The sequence below is a fragment of the Mustela nivalis genome (assembly GCF_964662115.1).
Source record: "Mustela nivalis genome assembly, chromosome: 9".
NCBI lineage: Eukaryota > Metazoa > Chordata > Mammalia > Carnivora > Mustelidae > Mustela > Mustela nivalis.
The window spans coordinates 77,080,193-77,094,028 of record NC_139028.1 but is presented as its reverse complement, the minus strand read 5'-3'; the positions used below and the strand labels follow the sequence as shown (position 1 = coordinate 77,094,028).

At 38.1% G+C, this 13,836-nt stretch overlaps 1 protein-coding gene across 23 annotated transcripts in view; it reads left to right on the top strand.

The window, feature by feature from the left end:
• Positions 1–13,836, top strand: part of SOX6 (SRY-box transcription factor 6) — a 686,491-nt gene that overhangs the window by 594,119 nt on the left and 78,536 nt on the right. For all 23 annotated transcript variants that reach the window (XM_082747252.1, XM_082747265.1, XM_082747253.1 and 20 more), the window contains 3 exons: positions 4,122–4,271; positions 9,782–9,965; positions 13,204–13,391. In XM_082747252.1, coding sequence (XP_082603378.1) covers positions 4,122–4,271; positions 9,782–9,965; positions 13,204–13,391 — 522 coding nt within the window. The remainder of the gene's footprint in view (positions 1–4,121; positions 4,272–9,781; positions 9,966–13,203; positions 13,392–13,836) is intronic.

The following is a 13,836-nucleotide window of genomic DNA, read 5'->3' as shown; positions in this document are numbered from 1 at the left end:
CCACTCCACCCTCACTTAATAGTCTTGCCACATTAGCCCTTTTTTGGTTTCTTAAAATCTTATCTACTTTTCTACCTCAGAGCCATAATAATCAGTGTTCTTTTTTCTGGAATGTTCTTTATAACCTTTCCACCTGGATAATTCTTACTTAAATATTACTTCCTTAGAGAAGCTATTTTGATTCTCCAGACTATGTTACATACCTTTGTCCCATCGTCCTTTGACGTTCTGTACTTTTCTTTCTTAGCACCTAACCATACCTAACCATAATTCATAATTTCTGTCTAAGCATTTACTTAATATCAGTTTTTCTTTTTAGCTCCATTAAGGCAGGGACTATTTCAAAGTTGCTTGTTGTTGCACCTCTGGTTTTTAGCATAATGTGTAGTTAACGGTAAGCGTTTGATAAAGATTGACCATGGAACAGATTCATCAATGCTGGTATATGCCTGCAAGGTGTAATGGTTGGTTCATCATACAGTCATTTCTACTTTAAATGGTGGTGTTGAATGAGTGTCCTTAGCACCTAATACCAGTGCTAACTAGTTATGCTGTCTTGACGTGGTACTTCTCTTTTGTAGTCCTCCATGCGTCAGCGGAATGAGGAGGTGAGACTAGACTAAATAATCTAGGAAGACTCCTTCAGTTTTGGGGCTAAGTATGGCATTTTTCAATGTACCAAAACTCTTAATACTAGCTACTTTATTAAACCTAAACTAATAGTAATACAGGTGGAATATTTTTAGCTATAAAATAGTAAAAGCATTTCTTAAAATACTCCCATAAAATGAGTGATTTTATGATTTTGAAAAAAATATTTAGCTAGGCTCATTTTTTACATGTATGCACTGTATGTCTTTTATATATCTTGGATAAAGAAATAATATCCCAAACAACCACTGAACATTTTTCAAAATTGAAATGGAAAAAAATCTATATTTACAGTAACAGTCTTCACCAAAGTTTACATGTTTATGAGACTCTGGCTAAGCCTGTTATAAGCTTTACTACATTGTTGGTTTTGTAAACCTCAACTGTGTTTGGAAATGAATATTCATCATTATATCACTGTGACTGTGGACTGTGATCTCCGAATCCTATCTGGAATGACACTTTTGTAAACTCTTATGCCATAGTTAATTAGAGTTTAACCTTTCTTTTTCCCAAACCATTAGCCCACAAAGGAGTTTTTGAACTAAAGCTACTTATTTGAATAACTCATATTTTGTGTTCTTCCAAAAAAGGATACAGCAACATTTAGAGAAACTTAAAGTTCATAACTAATTAGACTGAGAAGAAAAATTGGTACTACCCCACAGTTGCTGCTCAACAGTAGAATTTGTGTCAGAAAAGTTTGAGACAGGTGACTGAAGTTAGCAGTTATTGAAAAACTTTCTAGTTAACATTTTAACAAATGACTTCAAAAGAATAATTTCTAGTGAAACAGCATAATTTAATCTAGGCTGGGCTTATTTTCCTTTTTTTTTTTTAAACTCAGCAGCATAAAATTAGTTGTTATATGCAACAAATATCATCACATACCACTTCTGTTGCCTCATTTGTAGAGAATATCTGTCCTTCCTAACAGCCAGTGATTTTATATAGTATGTTAATCCTGAAAATGTTGATTGGTTATCTTTCATGTGCAAGGCACTATTTTTGCTGCTAGGCATTCAGCAATAATCAGGTGGATGGTGACTTCAGTAAGCTTACAGTTTATCCAACATGATAAGACGTGTGCATACAACTAAACACAAGTTTAAAAACAAGTGGTAAGTGGCACAAAAAAGGTGCACATCAGATGTTCAGGGTCTATATCTTACATCTTCTCCAAAACCATGTGCTTGTTGCAAGACTTTGAATCCTCCACAGCTTCTAACACAGAGACTTGCATATAGAACATCTTCAATTAACGTTAGCTTAAAAGATGAGGTGTCCTGTGAAATCGTTTGGTAAACCTGCACCTATTCAGTGAATGGCATTCTTTTTATCTAGGTCAGATCTGAAGTCTTCAGTCTGAAAAGCATGGTACTTACATCTAAAATTATATACTTTGTTAGACAGGATGTGACCATTTTTACTTTCGTGAGCGCCTTCTATCTTTATATTGGGCTCTATTTTCTGGTTTTTATTTCAAGGCTTATTTTACTTAATCTTATCTGGTATCCTACTGTCCAGCTGACCCAGCTCTGTAAATTCAGGGCATGTGGCGATGCTGCTTCTTGCCACGCACGGTCAGTGATCACATCTCACAAGGAATTCTGAGGAGTCTCAGCATCTCTGGGGTCTTTGTACCTAAGAGTACGGCATCTCTGCAATATGAAATAAATGGTTATCAAAGCTTTAGAGAAAGCAATTTACATTATTTCTAAAAAGCAAGAAACATCTGTATTGTTCAATCTGAAGGTTTTCTGAATTTAGTCAGCTTTTTAAAAAATAGATTTGTTCCTCAGGGTTTGTTTTTCTGTGATTTTTTTTTTTTTTCACTAGTTGAAGTTCCCTGGGAGGTCAACATTGAGTAAATTGACTTTCTTCTGATCTTGTGAATTATTGAGGGAAAATGAAGGGATAAATGATACATAAGGACTCTCGCGTCTCTAAGATTCCATGACTCTTTAATACTCAGTAGGAGGCCATATTGGTCATGACGCCGGATACTGTGTGGCCGACACTTTCTCGGCTCTCAACCTTCTTCATCCATACAGTAGAAAACTTTTCTTCAGTGGCTTTATCCAAGCAGACAAATATCAGAAGCTTCACTTGCCCCCGCCCCCTTTGAAGACACCTGGCTGCATTTCAAAGGAAAAGGATACCACAGAGTAAAAAGGAAACAGAAGAGGCAGCCTTTTCTCCCCCTAAGTTCTAGCAGTTTCACTGACTCTTACTAGTGAATTTTTCTTGCCACTGAGTCATTGCACATACAGAATTATGAAACTTTAATTTCTTTAGAGGCTTGTTATATTAGAAAAATTGTTCCAAAGAAAGCAACAATCATGACATAAGCACATCTGGCTCTTGCAAATTATTCTTTATTAAGCTTTCATTTAATTACATGTGCTGAAAGGTCTGTTTTTGATTACTGTAATTTTTTTTATTTGTCCATCTGAATGATAGTAATGCTGGAAATTACACACAAACCACCTGTTTTTTTTCCCCCCTTACTAATATGGCAAAGTTTGAGCTATTTTCTCTGTGGTTGATGAACTAGGAAGCTTTCTATTTATTATGCTAGAAATATGACTATCAAGGTAATGGCTTAATCTGGATTATAAGAAGAAAAGAAAATATTTGAATGGAGTTTCCAAGCATTAAATAGTGTGAGGACTGAGGTATCAGAATTCTGGTTAACCATAGCAGGTTAACACATTCATTTATTACCAGTTTCACCCAAAAGCTATTAATCAACAGTTAGGGATTTAACATCCTGTGTTGGAAAAAGAAGCTTTATTTTATTTCATTCCATTCCATTTCATTTCATTTCATTTTTTGGTCTATAATCTGGCCATATTCTCTTGAGGATTATGTTATATGCTGCCGAGAAATAAGACCTCGAGAAAAGAGTGACTGCTGTTGGACCTCCGGGATCTTTAGGGCAGCATTCTTATCATCCAGAAGGATCAGCTTCCCCAGAGGGGCTTGGTCAGTATTGAATAAGAGCAATGTTCTTCCAGGAATCCCTAGGAAAGTTCAGATTAGTTACTTAGTTCATGAATATTAAAATTACATGAATGGGCATACTGATATTTGAAGACCTTTTTATAACAATTTTAGGCACTAGAAAGAATCATAGAAACCATTTAGTCAAATTCCTTTTTGTACCGAAGAAACTGAGTTCTAGAGCAACCGAACTCTTTCTTCAGGTCCGTAAAGTGATTGACAGAAGGATCAGGAACACAGGACGATGGCTCTCATGCTAGTACTCTTTCTTTATATTATTTGGTCTCTCTTATTTCCTCTTTAAAAAAGTAGTGAATGAAAATGGCAAGCCTGTCCAAGAAATAGTTATCTAACAATACGGTAAGTTGTTTTGTTTTGTTTTGCTTTGCTTTTCGCTTTTTGTTTCGTGAAACTCAATTTCAGTGGCATTTAAAAAGGTAATGTTTGTCTTCCCTGTTTTGCAGCAGCTCTATGCAGCTCAGCTGGCCAGCATGCAGGTGTCACCTGGAACAAAGATGCCATCGGCTCCACAGCCACCAAACACAGCAGGGGCAGTCTCACCTACCGGGATAAAAAATGAAAAGAGAGGGACCAGCCCTGTAACTCAAGTTAAGGTACTTACTTTGCAGGATTGGGAAAACAGTTTGGAAAACAGCTTCACAAGAAAAGTAGTGAACGAGACTGGGATGGGAATGAGCAGCAGGAAGCATAGCAGCATAAAGGAACCCCAAATGCTCCTCATTATGGTAAATTTCATGATTGAGCACTGAGAAACAGGTGTTTCCCTTTTGATAACAATAGTGCCATATTGTGAGATCTTTACCTAAATCTGCAAACTCACTTCTCAGGAGTTTTTCCCCTTTGGATTCTGGCTTTTATTTTTTAATGTTCACTGGCATGAATGGCCATGGTTTTATTGCCGGTCTTTGTCATAGACTTGTGACACTTTCTCTCAAAGTTCCTTAAACAGGTGGGAGCCAACTTATAGTATCAGGAAAGGAGGTTCTCAAAACTTTAGATTGAAGAAAAAGGGGACGGAAAAGAATCTATGCTGAACTTCATATAGTTTGTTGATAAAGGTCTCTCCTTCAGGAATAGTTAATGTGGGCTCTGAGGCATGAGTGGTGTCATTATCTCTTCATTTTTTGATGCCTCGTGGTTGAGAGGATAGACAGGCTCTCCCAGCTTATGGCTGGGACAGTGGTAGAGGCCTTTCCTCACTAATTCTCAGTGTCTTAAAACGTGGCACCTGGGCAGTATTTGGCGACAGAGGAAAATGGATGATATGTTCCAACTTTGTGCTGCAGCTGGTACCTATAGGTGGTACTGGTTGGTTTTTATAATGTAGTTCAGAGAAACAATTGCTTTGTATCATTGACTTATCTACCTAGAGGCATATGATAAGCAGAGCGGTATTACAATAATACATTACAATAATGTACCCAAAGTACTACATTTGGAGAAACTTTGCAATTATTAAATTTTCGCAAGGGAAACATCTAAGGCCAACAAAACAGCATCAAATGCTACAAAACCACTGAAATTATTTTATTTTCTATAATGTGCAGATAGGAATTAATTTAATGCCACCCATGCTTTAAATTCTCCAGAGAAATAGATGAACATTTATGCTTTGTTGTTAGAAATATTGAGGTATGACAATAGGCAGCTTACATTTAATAAGGTAACATTACTTATGGAAACAGGCTGGGTCTTTTGTGTTCCAAGAATTTCTGTTTGTGACTAAGAGTCAGAACACTACAACTCAAACCAAAGCACTTTGTTTAATTATAGTTGTTAGAATATGAACATATCAAACATTTTTTACTTCAGATATTGGGTATTAGATATTTTAACATGAAAAAGTAATTTTGTAAGTGAGTTGGCCAAATGGAACTGCACCAAACCAAGCCTTTACTAGATGAGTAAAATGTTCCCTGGTTAAGTTCAAGTTTAGATCTGCTTTTACCATTCCAGCTTTGTGGGCCAACTGAATTTTATTACTCACTTGACCACATGCATATTCTTAGGGAGTTCTCTATATAATTTGACTTGACTATATTTTATGTTAATAACAAAGGAAACATTCTTTATGCTTACTATATTGTTTATTGTATGTGTGGGTAAAAATATATAGATCAAAGCATGAAGCAAATTTTTTCCATTTAAAAAAATAGATTCTACCTATTACTGAAGAAGTTCTGAGAATAATTTCATGAATTGGTAATTGAATTGATTATGGTCACTAAAATATTATTCTGTCTATAATCATTGCTTTCCCTCTGTATATAACATGACCACATGACATAGGGCATATTTTGGGGAAGGTAGCAAAATTAAACATAGATGGTCTTATATACCTTCTTTCACTCAGAATTTTTATCTACTATAATTATCAACATCAGAAATAAGAATTTTTTTGGTTCAAATTTTAGTTCTACCACTTTTACCATCTGTGTCACTTTGGGCAAGTTACTTCTTTCAGCCTTAGTTTTCTGCTCTGAAAAATGAGAGTTAATATTATGGGCCTTGAACCCTCTAGCATATAGTGAGTATTCCATAAATGTAAGTGTAGTGATGATTCTGATGATGATGATCTGATGAAGATGATGGTGGTGCTGGTGATGGCAGTTGTAATTGAACTATCCATTTGTATAACAAAAGAGAGCCTAATTAAATACCTAGAGGATTTCCATTTTCAGCTATAATGGAGGAACAGGGATCAGATTTAGTCTCCAGTTTAAGCAACTGAAACACAGGACAAAATATATGAAACAATGATTCTCAGACATTTGCAATACGACTAGAGGACAGTGATTCCTGAGAGAAGATAAACAAGTGAGGCAAGTACTACAGTTATTCCAGCTTACTGTCTAGAGGTAGTTTCTAGGTCATAGTGCAAAGACGGGTACCCACATGGAACATGGCAGGCTCTCTGAGTAGAGACATAGAGTTCAGAGTTTTGAGATACCAAGGGAGGCAGAATTTGTGAGGTATAGTACCAAGGAGGAGAGAGCTGCACACTGAGACAATACTGAAAATCTGTAGGAGATTCCCCTGTATTTAGCTGAGTATTGATCGGCATATGCATATGAGGAAACTCTCTGAGGCCTGAGGAAAATACCAGAGGTAGCAGGCAAAGCACCTGCAAGATTCACAAATGACTGAGAATGATTTGTGCTCCCATTAGCCAGATTGGAAAGATCTTCTGACAATAAGGGGTATCAAGTAGTATTGCCCAAAGGGTGATACCTCAGTAATAAGGCCAAATTATCCCTAGATTAGTGGCTTCTCTGAACCTACCTCACAAACTTAAAAGCAAGCTTAGAAAGGGCCAAACTTTTCTGTCTCAGAATAAAGTCCACAAATATTTGAAAGAATTCACGAACATGAACTCCAACATCTAGCAATGTAAAATTCATAGTGTGTAGTATCCATTCAATAATTACCAGGCTTTTATAAAAGCAAAAAAATATGAATAATAATAGGGAGAGAAATCAATCAATAGAAACAGATCCCAAAATGGCACAGATGATAGAGTTAGTAGTTAAGACAGCTACTGCAGAGTCACCGAGCTATAGCCAAATGAAGAGATAAGCAAATCTTCCTCCTAGAAAACACCCATGAAATTTCTGTCAGGCCAGGGCATGCTATGAGAACCAATATTGGGCCTGCCATGGTGAAAAAGAATTTATGTGATTGGGAGTCGGTAGATGCTTCCCATCCCTGCCCAGCAGCATTGTTGGCAGAAGTGGCAATCATTGAATTATAAAAATAAATAATCAGGATATATTCAAAGATGAGAAAAATAGATGTTATAAGCTCCATATGTTTAAGAAGATTGAAGAAAACATGAGCATTATAAGGTAGGACGTAGAACACATCCATGGAATGTCTGGGAGATGAGAAATATGGTATTTGTTTGTTTTTGTCTTTGTTTTTGTTTTTAATTAATTTATTTGACAGAGAGCACTAGAAGGGGGACTGGCAGAGGGAGAGGGAGAAGCAGGCTTTCCACTGAGGAGGGAGCCCAATGTAGGGCTCGATCCCAGGACTCTGGGATTATGACCTGAGCCTAAGCAGATGCTTAACCAACTGAGCTGAGCCATCCAGGCACCTGAGAATTATAGATTTTGAGATGAAAATTGTACTGGACTAGTACTGAGGGGATTAGACATCAGAGAAGGAAAGATTAGTGAACTTGATGACAGAATGATGAAACTATCCCAAATGAAATATAGAGAAAGAAGACTGTCAGTGCTGTGAGACATCAACTGGCCTAATGTGTGTGCCCAGAACCCCAGAAGGAAAAGGAAGGAACAGAAAAATATATTTGAAGAAGTAATGGATGAAAATTTTCCAACTTTGAAGAAACGACTGAACTCAGATACCTAAGAAGCTCAGTGAACCCCAAATAAAACAAACATGGAGAAAACTAGATACCTAGCATATAAGTCACTTATTTAGATAGAAGTAAAGGAACTAATTAGTCTAAATATCCTTTGAGTGAAGAGTAAAGAGAAGTAAACTGTAATCAAGCACATAAGACATTATTGACATGCATAATGATGCAGTCGTGTTTCCTAAGACTGCATCCTATGTCCAAATAGAAAGATAAATGTACCTTGCAACAGAGATTTGCCAGATTATCTGTTTCCCACCAAGACAAAAAAAAAAAAAAAAAAAAAAATTCACTACATTATCAAATGACTTATTTTCTTTGATAGTTTAATAGAAAAGGGACCTGGGATTTGGAGTCCAATAAACTAGAGTCAAATGTTGTCCTTCCATGTATGACTCTGAACAATGATTTTGTCACTCTGACCCTTCCTCCTTTGTGAATACTGCCCAACCTCATAGACTTATAGACTTATAGTTAAATGAACTAATATATGTGAAAATATCTAGCACAGTGCTTGGTGTACATATGGCTTCTCTGTCCATCTTGTTTCTGTGTTCTCTAATCTTCCTCTTGAGTAGCCTTTTCTGGAATCTCTTTCTGTCCTCCCTTAAATGACCACGGTACTAGGGGAGAACTTAGAGATTAGCTAGGATCAGGCTCTCCTCCCAAAGGGGAAGATGTTCTGTTTCCAAGCTCTATTGTGTTTTTAAAAGTGACATTAATAAAATTCTCTGTGCCTTCTCAGAAGCAAAACAGAAGTTAACATTTGCTGACAATTTTACTGTAGAACATAATAATATAGATCTTAAAACCGAACATTTAAATGATTATGTTTATATTACAACTAAGTTTCTAAAACAATGGACTTGTTGTTATATGTCTTTAACTACAAGATGAACGAGACAAAGGCAAGGAGTTTAGCTTTCAAGCTCCTGGTTACACTAGAGTTACAAGTCAGATACTTGAATACTGTGCCCAGTATAGAAGGACAGGCATCTTAAAATAGACATTCTGTAAATATACATAGCAAAGAATATAAAGAGACATCACTTTAGACATGAAAAATAAATTACATATAGCATGGTATGTAAAACATAATTATAATGTGTGCTTGCTCTTTGCAAAAATTAATTTTAAACCTGAATAGAGACCAGAATTTAGACCATGAGGGGTGTCCACACCCAGAAAGCCACATAGAAACCATGCTGTGCCTTGTGGCTCCCTGGGCAGAGGCCCAGGAGAGCAGAAGAAGCCTGTGTTTCCATTTTTAAAGTACTTGCCATTGTTTGATTTAAAATATATATTAAAAAATTAGCTGCAGAGCCTATTTATAGTTGCAGGAACTTTTCAGAGAGAATAACACAAAAGCACTACAGAGCTGCTGAAATTTTAAATAATTCTTTGTAAATGCCCTAGGTTAATTTAGATCCTTGAAAACACATTAGGAAATTAAGCTGTAATGTGAGCTAATTCAGATTTTAATTTGGCAAAAAGAATGATCCAACTACACAGTTAATGTAAATAGAAGCATAACACAGGGAAATTAATGAGGTTTCCTTCCGATGAATCTTCAAGGAGGTAGATAATTAGCTTCTTTTGTTATTATTGTAGGAGAATGTGGCATTGTCTCTGAGGTGTAAAATAACTGTGGCTTACTAAGTGATAATGTGCTTCATTTGTCTTTTTTTTTTTTTAATAATTATTTATGTTAAACTCTTGTAGGATGAAGCAGCAGCACAGCCGCTAAATCTCTCTTCCCGACCCAAGACAGCGGAGCCTGTGAAGTCCCCAACATCTCCCACCCAGAGCCTCTTCCCAGCCAGCAAAACCAGCCCCGTTAATCTGCCTAACAAAAGCAGCATCCCCAGCCCCATCGGAGGAAGCTTGGGAAGAGGATCCTCTTTAGGTAAATGGAAAGGTTAACAACACGAAGAGATTTCTGAATTAGGTGAAAGAAAGCAAACCTGTTCAGGGATGACTGATGCCTGTTTCCAAAGTGGTCCTTAGTCCAAGGGGGAAAAAAAGAAAAAGTAAAAGTAAAATCCTTTCTAGAAACGTGACCCCTCTTGGTATCTTGGGTGATTAGAACTTTTGGAAAAGGTCATAATATAAATCCTGCTGGGATGGGTTCTTTAGAGACCCTCCGTTAGATGCAGCAAATCAGAGACTTGGGGATTTCTGTGCCACTGAAGTAACTCTAGGCAGACAAGAGTGATCATGAACCCTCCAAGGGCCTAGAGGGACCTGGCCTCCAAACTGCCTGCCAAAAGTCCAAAGTTTCTTTGAAGTTTTATATTTTCTTTTTAAAATGTGTGTGAATTTTGCATTTTATCCCATATTAGTTTTGCATTACAACAAATGTGAATGACACACACACTTCAATGACATAATATGAAATAAAATTAATATCTGATAAGATATGTCAGAATGATCTTCAGGCTTCTAACACTCTCTGATATATTGCCAAGTATCTCCAGGGGCACTCATAGCCCAGTGAGAAGTATAGAGGCAAAACATGGGTTTTGGCATCAGACAGACTTGGACTCAGAGCCTACACTTACTTGTTATGGGACCCTGGGAAAGTTACTTAATATTTTTGAACTCAGTTTCCTAATCTCTTAGAGGGGAATATTATTACCTAGCTCGTAGTTTGTTATGAGAATTCAGGGAGGAAAATGCATATAAAATGCCTAGCACAGTGTCTGGCACCTCAAAGGCATACAATCTAAAAAAAACTAGACTGAACCAAAACCAACACATTTACATATGCATGTGGAATGAAACAATAAAGGTGAAAGCATTTGTCACAGCCAAGTGCCAAATAAGTATTAACATGTTGTTACTGAGCCTCTTGATTTTCATATGAGACACAGAGATAACAAGGGATTGGGGGCTCAGAACTACGTTTCTTCACTGCATTACCTTCCTTGCCTTATTGACTCCTGGACCCTGAAACGCTTATTATAATAAACGAAATAATGTGTTACGTGTAACCATTTGCCGCTGAAAAGCCATTTTTGACTCTATTATCTCATCTGATTTTTCATCTTATGACATAGTGCATTATTACCCTCATTGTATGATGAAGTAAATGGATTCTTACAGGTAAAATGGCTTGCCCAATGCCATGGAGCTAGGAATGAGTAAAGCCAAGACTAGAATCTGGGTCCTCTCACCTACGTTAAATAAACTCAGTGTTCATTTTTTGTGAATTCGCAGTTGGAGTATTTGCTGTACTGTGTTGGGTTTAAGTAAATCTTCTGATGGGGAGATGTACCTCTTCCTCATTAAAACTTGGGATATTAGGATCCATAAAGCAGCCTATTCTCATTTTGAGTCTGGCTGCCTCTGCAGGGGACCGGGAGGTTTTCACTCCAGGTCTGTGAAATTCGTGTGGGAGAAAGAAGGGAGTCATTTCCAGTATGTGAATATGGTGGCTGGGTTGTCAGAAGTTGTGAGATTAGAGAGAGGAAAGAAAAAAAAGCCAATTTAGGGACAAATAATAGGCTTGATCTTGAAATGGCTTTAATGGCTTTCCCATTGTCCACTTCTGAATTTTGTTTAGATGGTATTTGTTTGCTCTACTGGGCATTGTGAGGGACAAAGATGAGTATGTCACAGGCCCTGCTCTTAGAGAGTTTATACATCAGCAGAGCAGATTTCTTAGATCATAAGCTAGAAATGGGCTGAAGCAATCACAATTTCGTTCAGATGGTATTGGATAGAAATGTTATGTTTGGTTGTTATCAGAAAAGCCGAGGGGCTTTCTATATCCTAAGAAGCAACTGTTTGACCATTAAACAATTTACTATAGATAGCCTTGGGAATTTTTTCTAGACTCACACATATACACATGTACCACACACACACATACACACACACACACATGCATGGTGTGGATTTGACTCTAGTCTGGCTTCCTCTGTCCTGTCTGAGGTGTATGCGTGTGGACACATATGCATGTGTGATGAAATGTTCATACGAGGATACAAACAAGTGGATTGCATTAAACTTGACCACAGCAGCTGAAATCCATCAGTTGCCTTCATTTGGTCTAATAATTGAAAAAGCTTGTGTAAAGTATTAATTTTAACCCACAATAAAATGCAAGATACTGAAGAAAATTAGGCAGTTTAATTTTTTTTTTCCTGTCTGAGTTGTATGGAATATAACGAAAGTAAATATTTGTTCTCACTTTATTTGAAGCTTTGTACTGATGTGAAAACCATTCCCACACATACAGCCTCCCCCTCAGGAAGACAGGGAGCCGAGAGCAGTAGGTGTTCGGCTCGGGGTAGGGAATGGGTTGTCATTCTCTGGGTAAATAACTGAGGCAGCATGGTGAGTAAAATGCTTCATTAACCAGCCAGTGATTGGGGAATGGAGAGTGCAGTGCGTTCCTTCCCGCCCCCTCTCTCCTGCAGTGGACATAAGAACACACAGATAAAGATGTCGCTGAAGTACACATGTAGACTCACAGAATTTTCCTGCTAGGCCAGAAACTGCTTTCCTGCATTAGTATACTCAGTGTACCAGGCTTCCTGAATAGATATCTCTGTTCCTCTCCTCACCCCCTTCTTCCCTTCTACTCCCCTACTAATTGTTAGATCTCACCAGAACACACACACACACACACACACACACACACACGTTGGCAGCTGGAATCTAGGAACCTTCCTCTGTGAGAAGGTAGGGTGATAGGGCCCAGATTAACTGGAGTGCTGGGGTATCCTCCAAGGGCTGAAAGGCCAGCAAGTCTTGGTTTCCCGGTGCTCTCTGTATAGTACTGCGGTTTTCTTTTCTTTTCTTTTTTAAGATTTTATTTATTTATTTGTCAGAGAGAGAGAGAGAGTACACACAAGCAGGCTGAGTGGCAGGCAGAGGCAGAGAGGGAAGCAGGCTTCCCACTGAGCAAGGAGCCCAATGTGGAACTCGATCCCAGGACCCCCGGGATCACGACCTGAGCCGAAGGCAGTGGCCTAACCAACTGAGCCACCCAGGCGACCCGTACTACGGTTTTCTTAAGAGCAAACACACCCCTTCCTTGCTCAGAGAATGCAGCACTCTACAGGGGAGTGGGGAGTGGCAGTATTTTGTTAGCGTCTAACCTCATTAGCTTCTAATAAAGCATCCTGTGTATGCAGATATCCTGTCCAGTCTCAACTCCCCTGCCCTGTTTGGAGATCAGGACACAGTGATGAAAGCCATTCAGGAGGCTCGGAAGATGCGAGAGCAGATCCAGCGGGAGCAACAGCAGCAACAGCCGCATGGTGTTGATGGGAAACTGTCCTCCATGAATAATATGGGGCTGAACAACTGCAGGAATGAAAAGGTAAAACTTGCTTCCCTCCTTCACTGGCAATATTAAACCCATTGGCTTATTCTCATCTGGCTCTTTCCAGGCAGCCGAAGAGCTGGGCTTCTAGCTTGGGGGCTGTTTTTTTTTTATCACTTTCAAGCATTACTGCCAATGAACACATACACCCTTTCCCATTTACTGTGGGGTTGCCTCCCACGCACCCAACCAGGTACCCAACCTGGCATTCACCCTACCTGCCTATTGGTGTTTTTCTGTCCCATTACAAAAGATGTAAAATGTTTCATTTATGAGGTGATTAGAACTGGAATAGAAAGAGGAAGAAGAGTATATACTCATGATGAAGGCTACTGTTTTACTATGACTCACCATTGAATTTATTACTAAGTTTCTTATTAGCCAGGGCAAAAAAGAAAACAAAACAACTTATGGATACACTCATTTATTTTTTGATTCAACA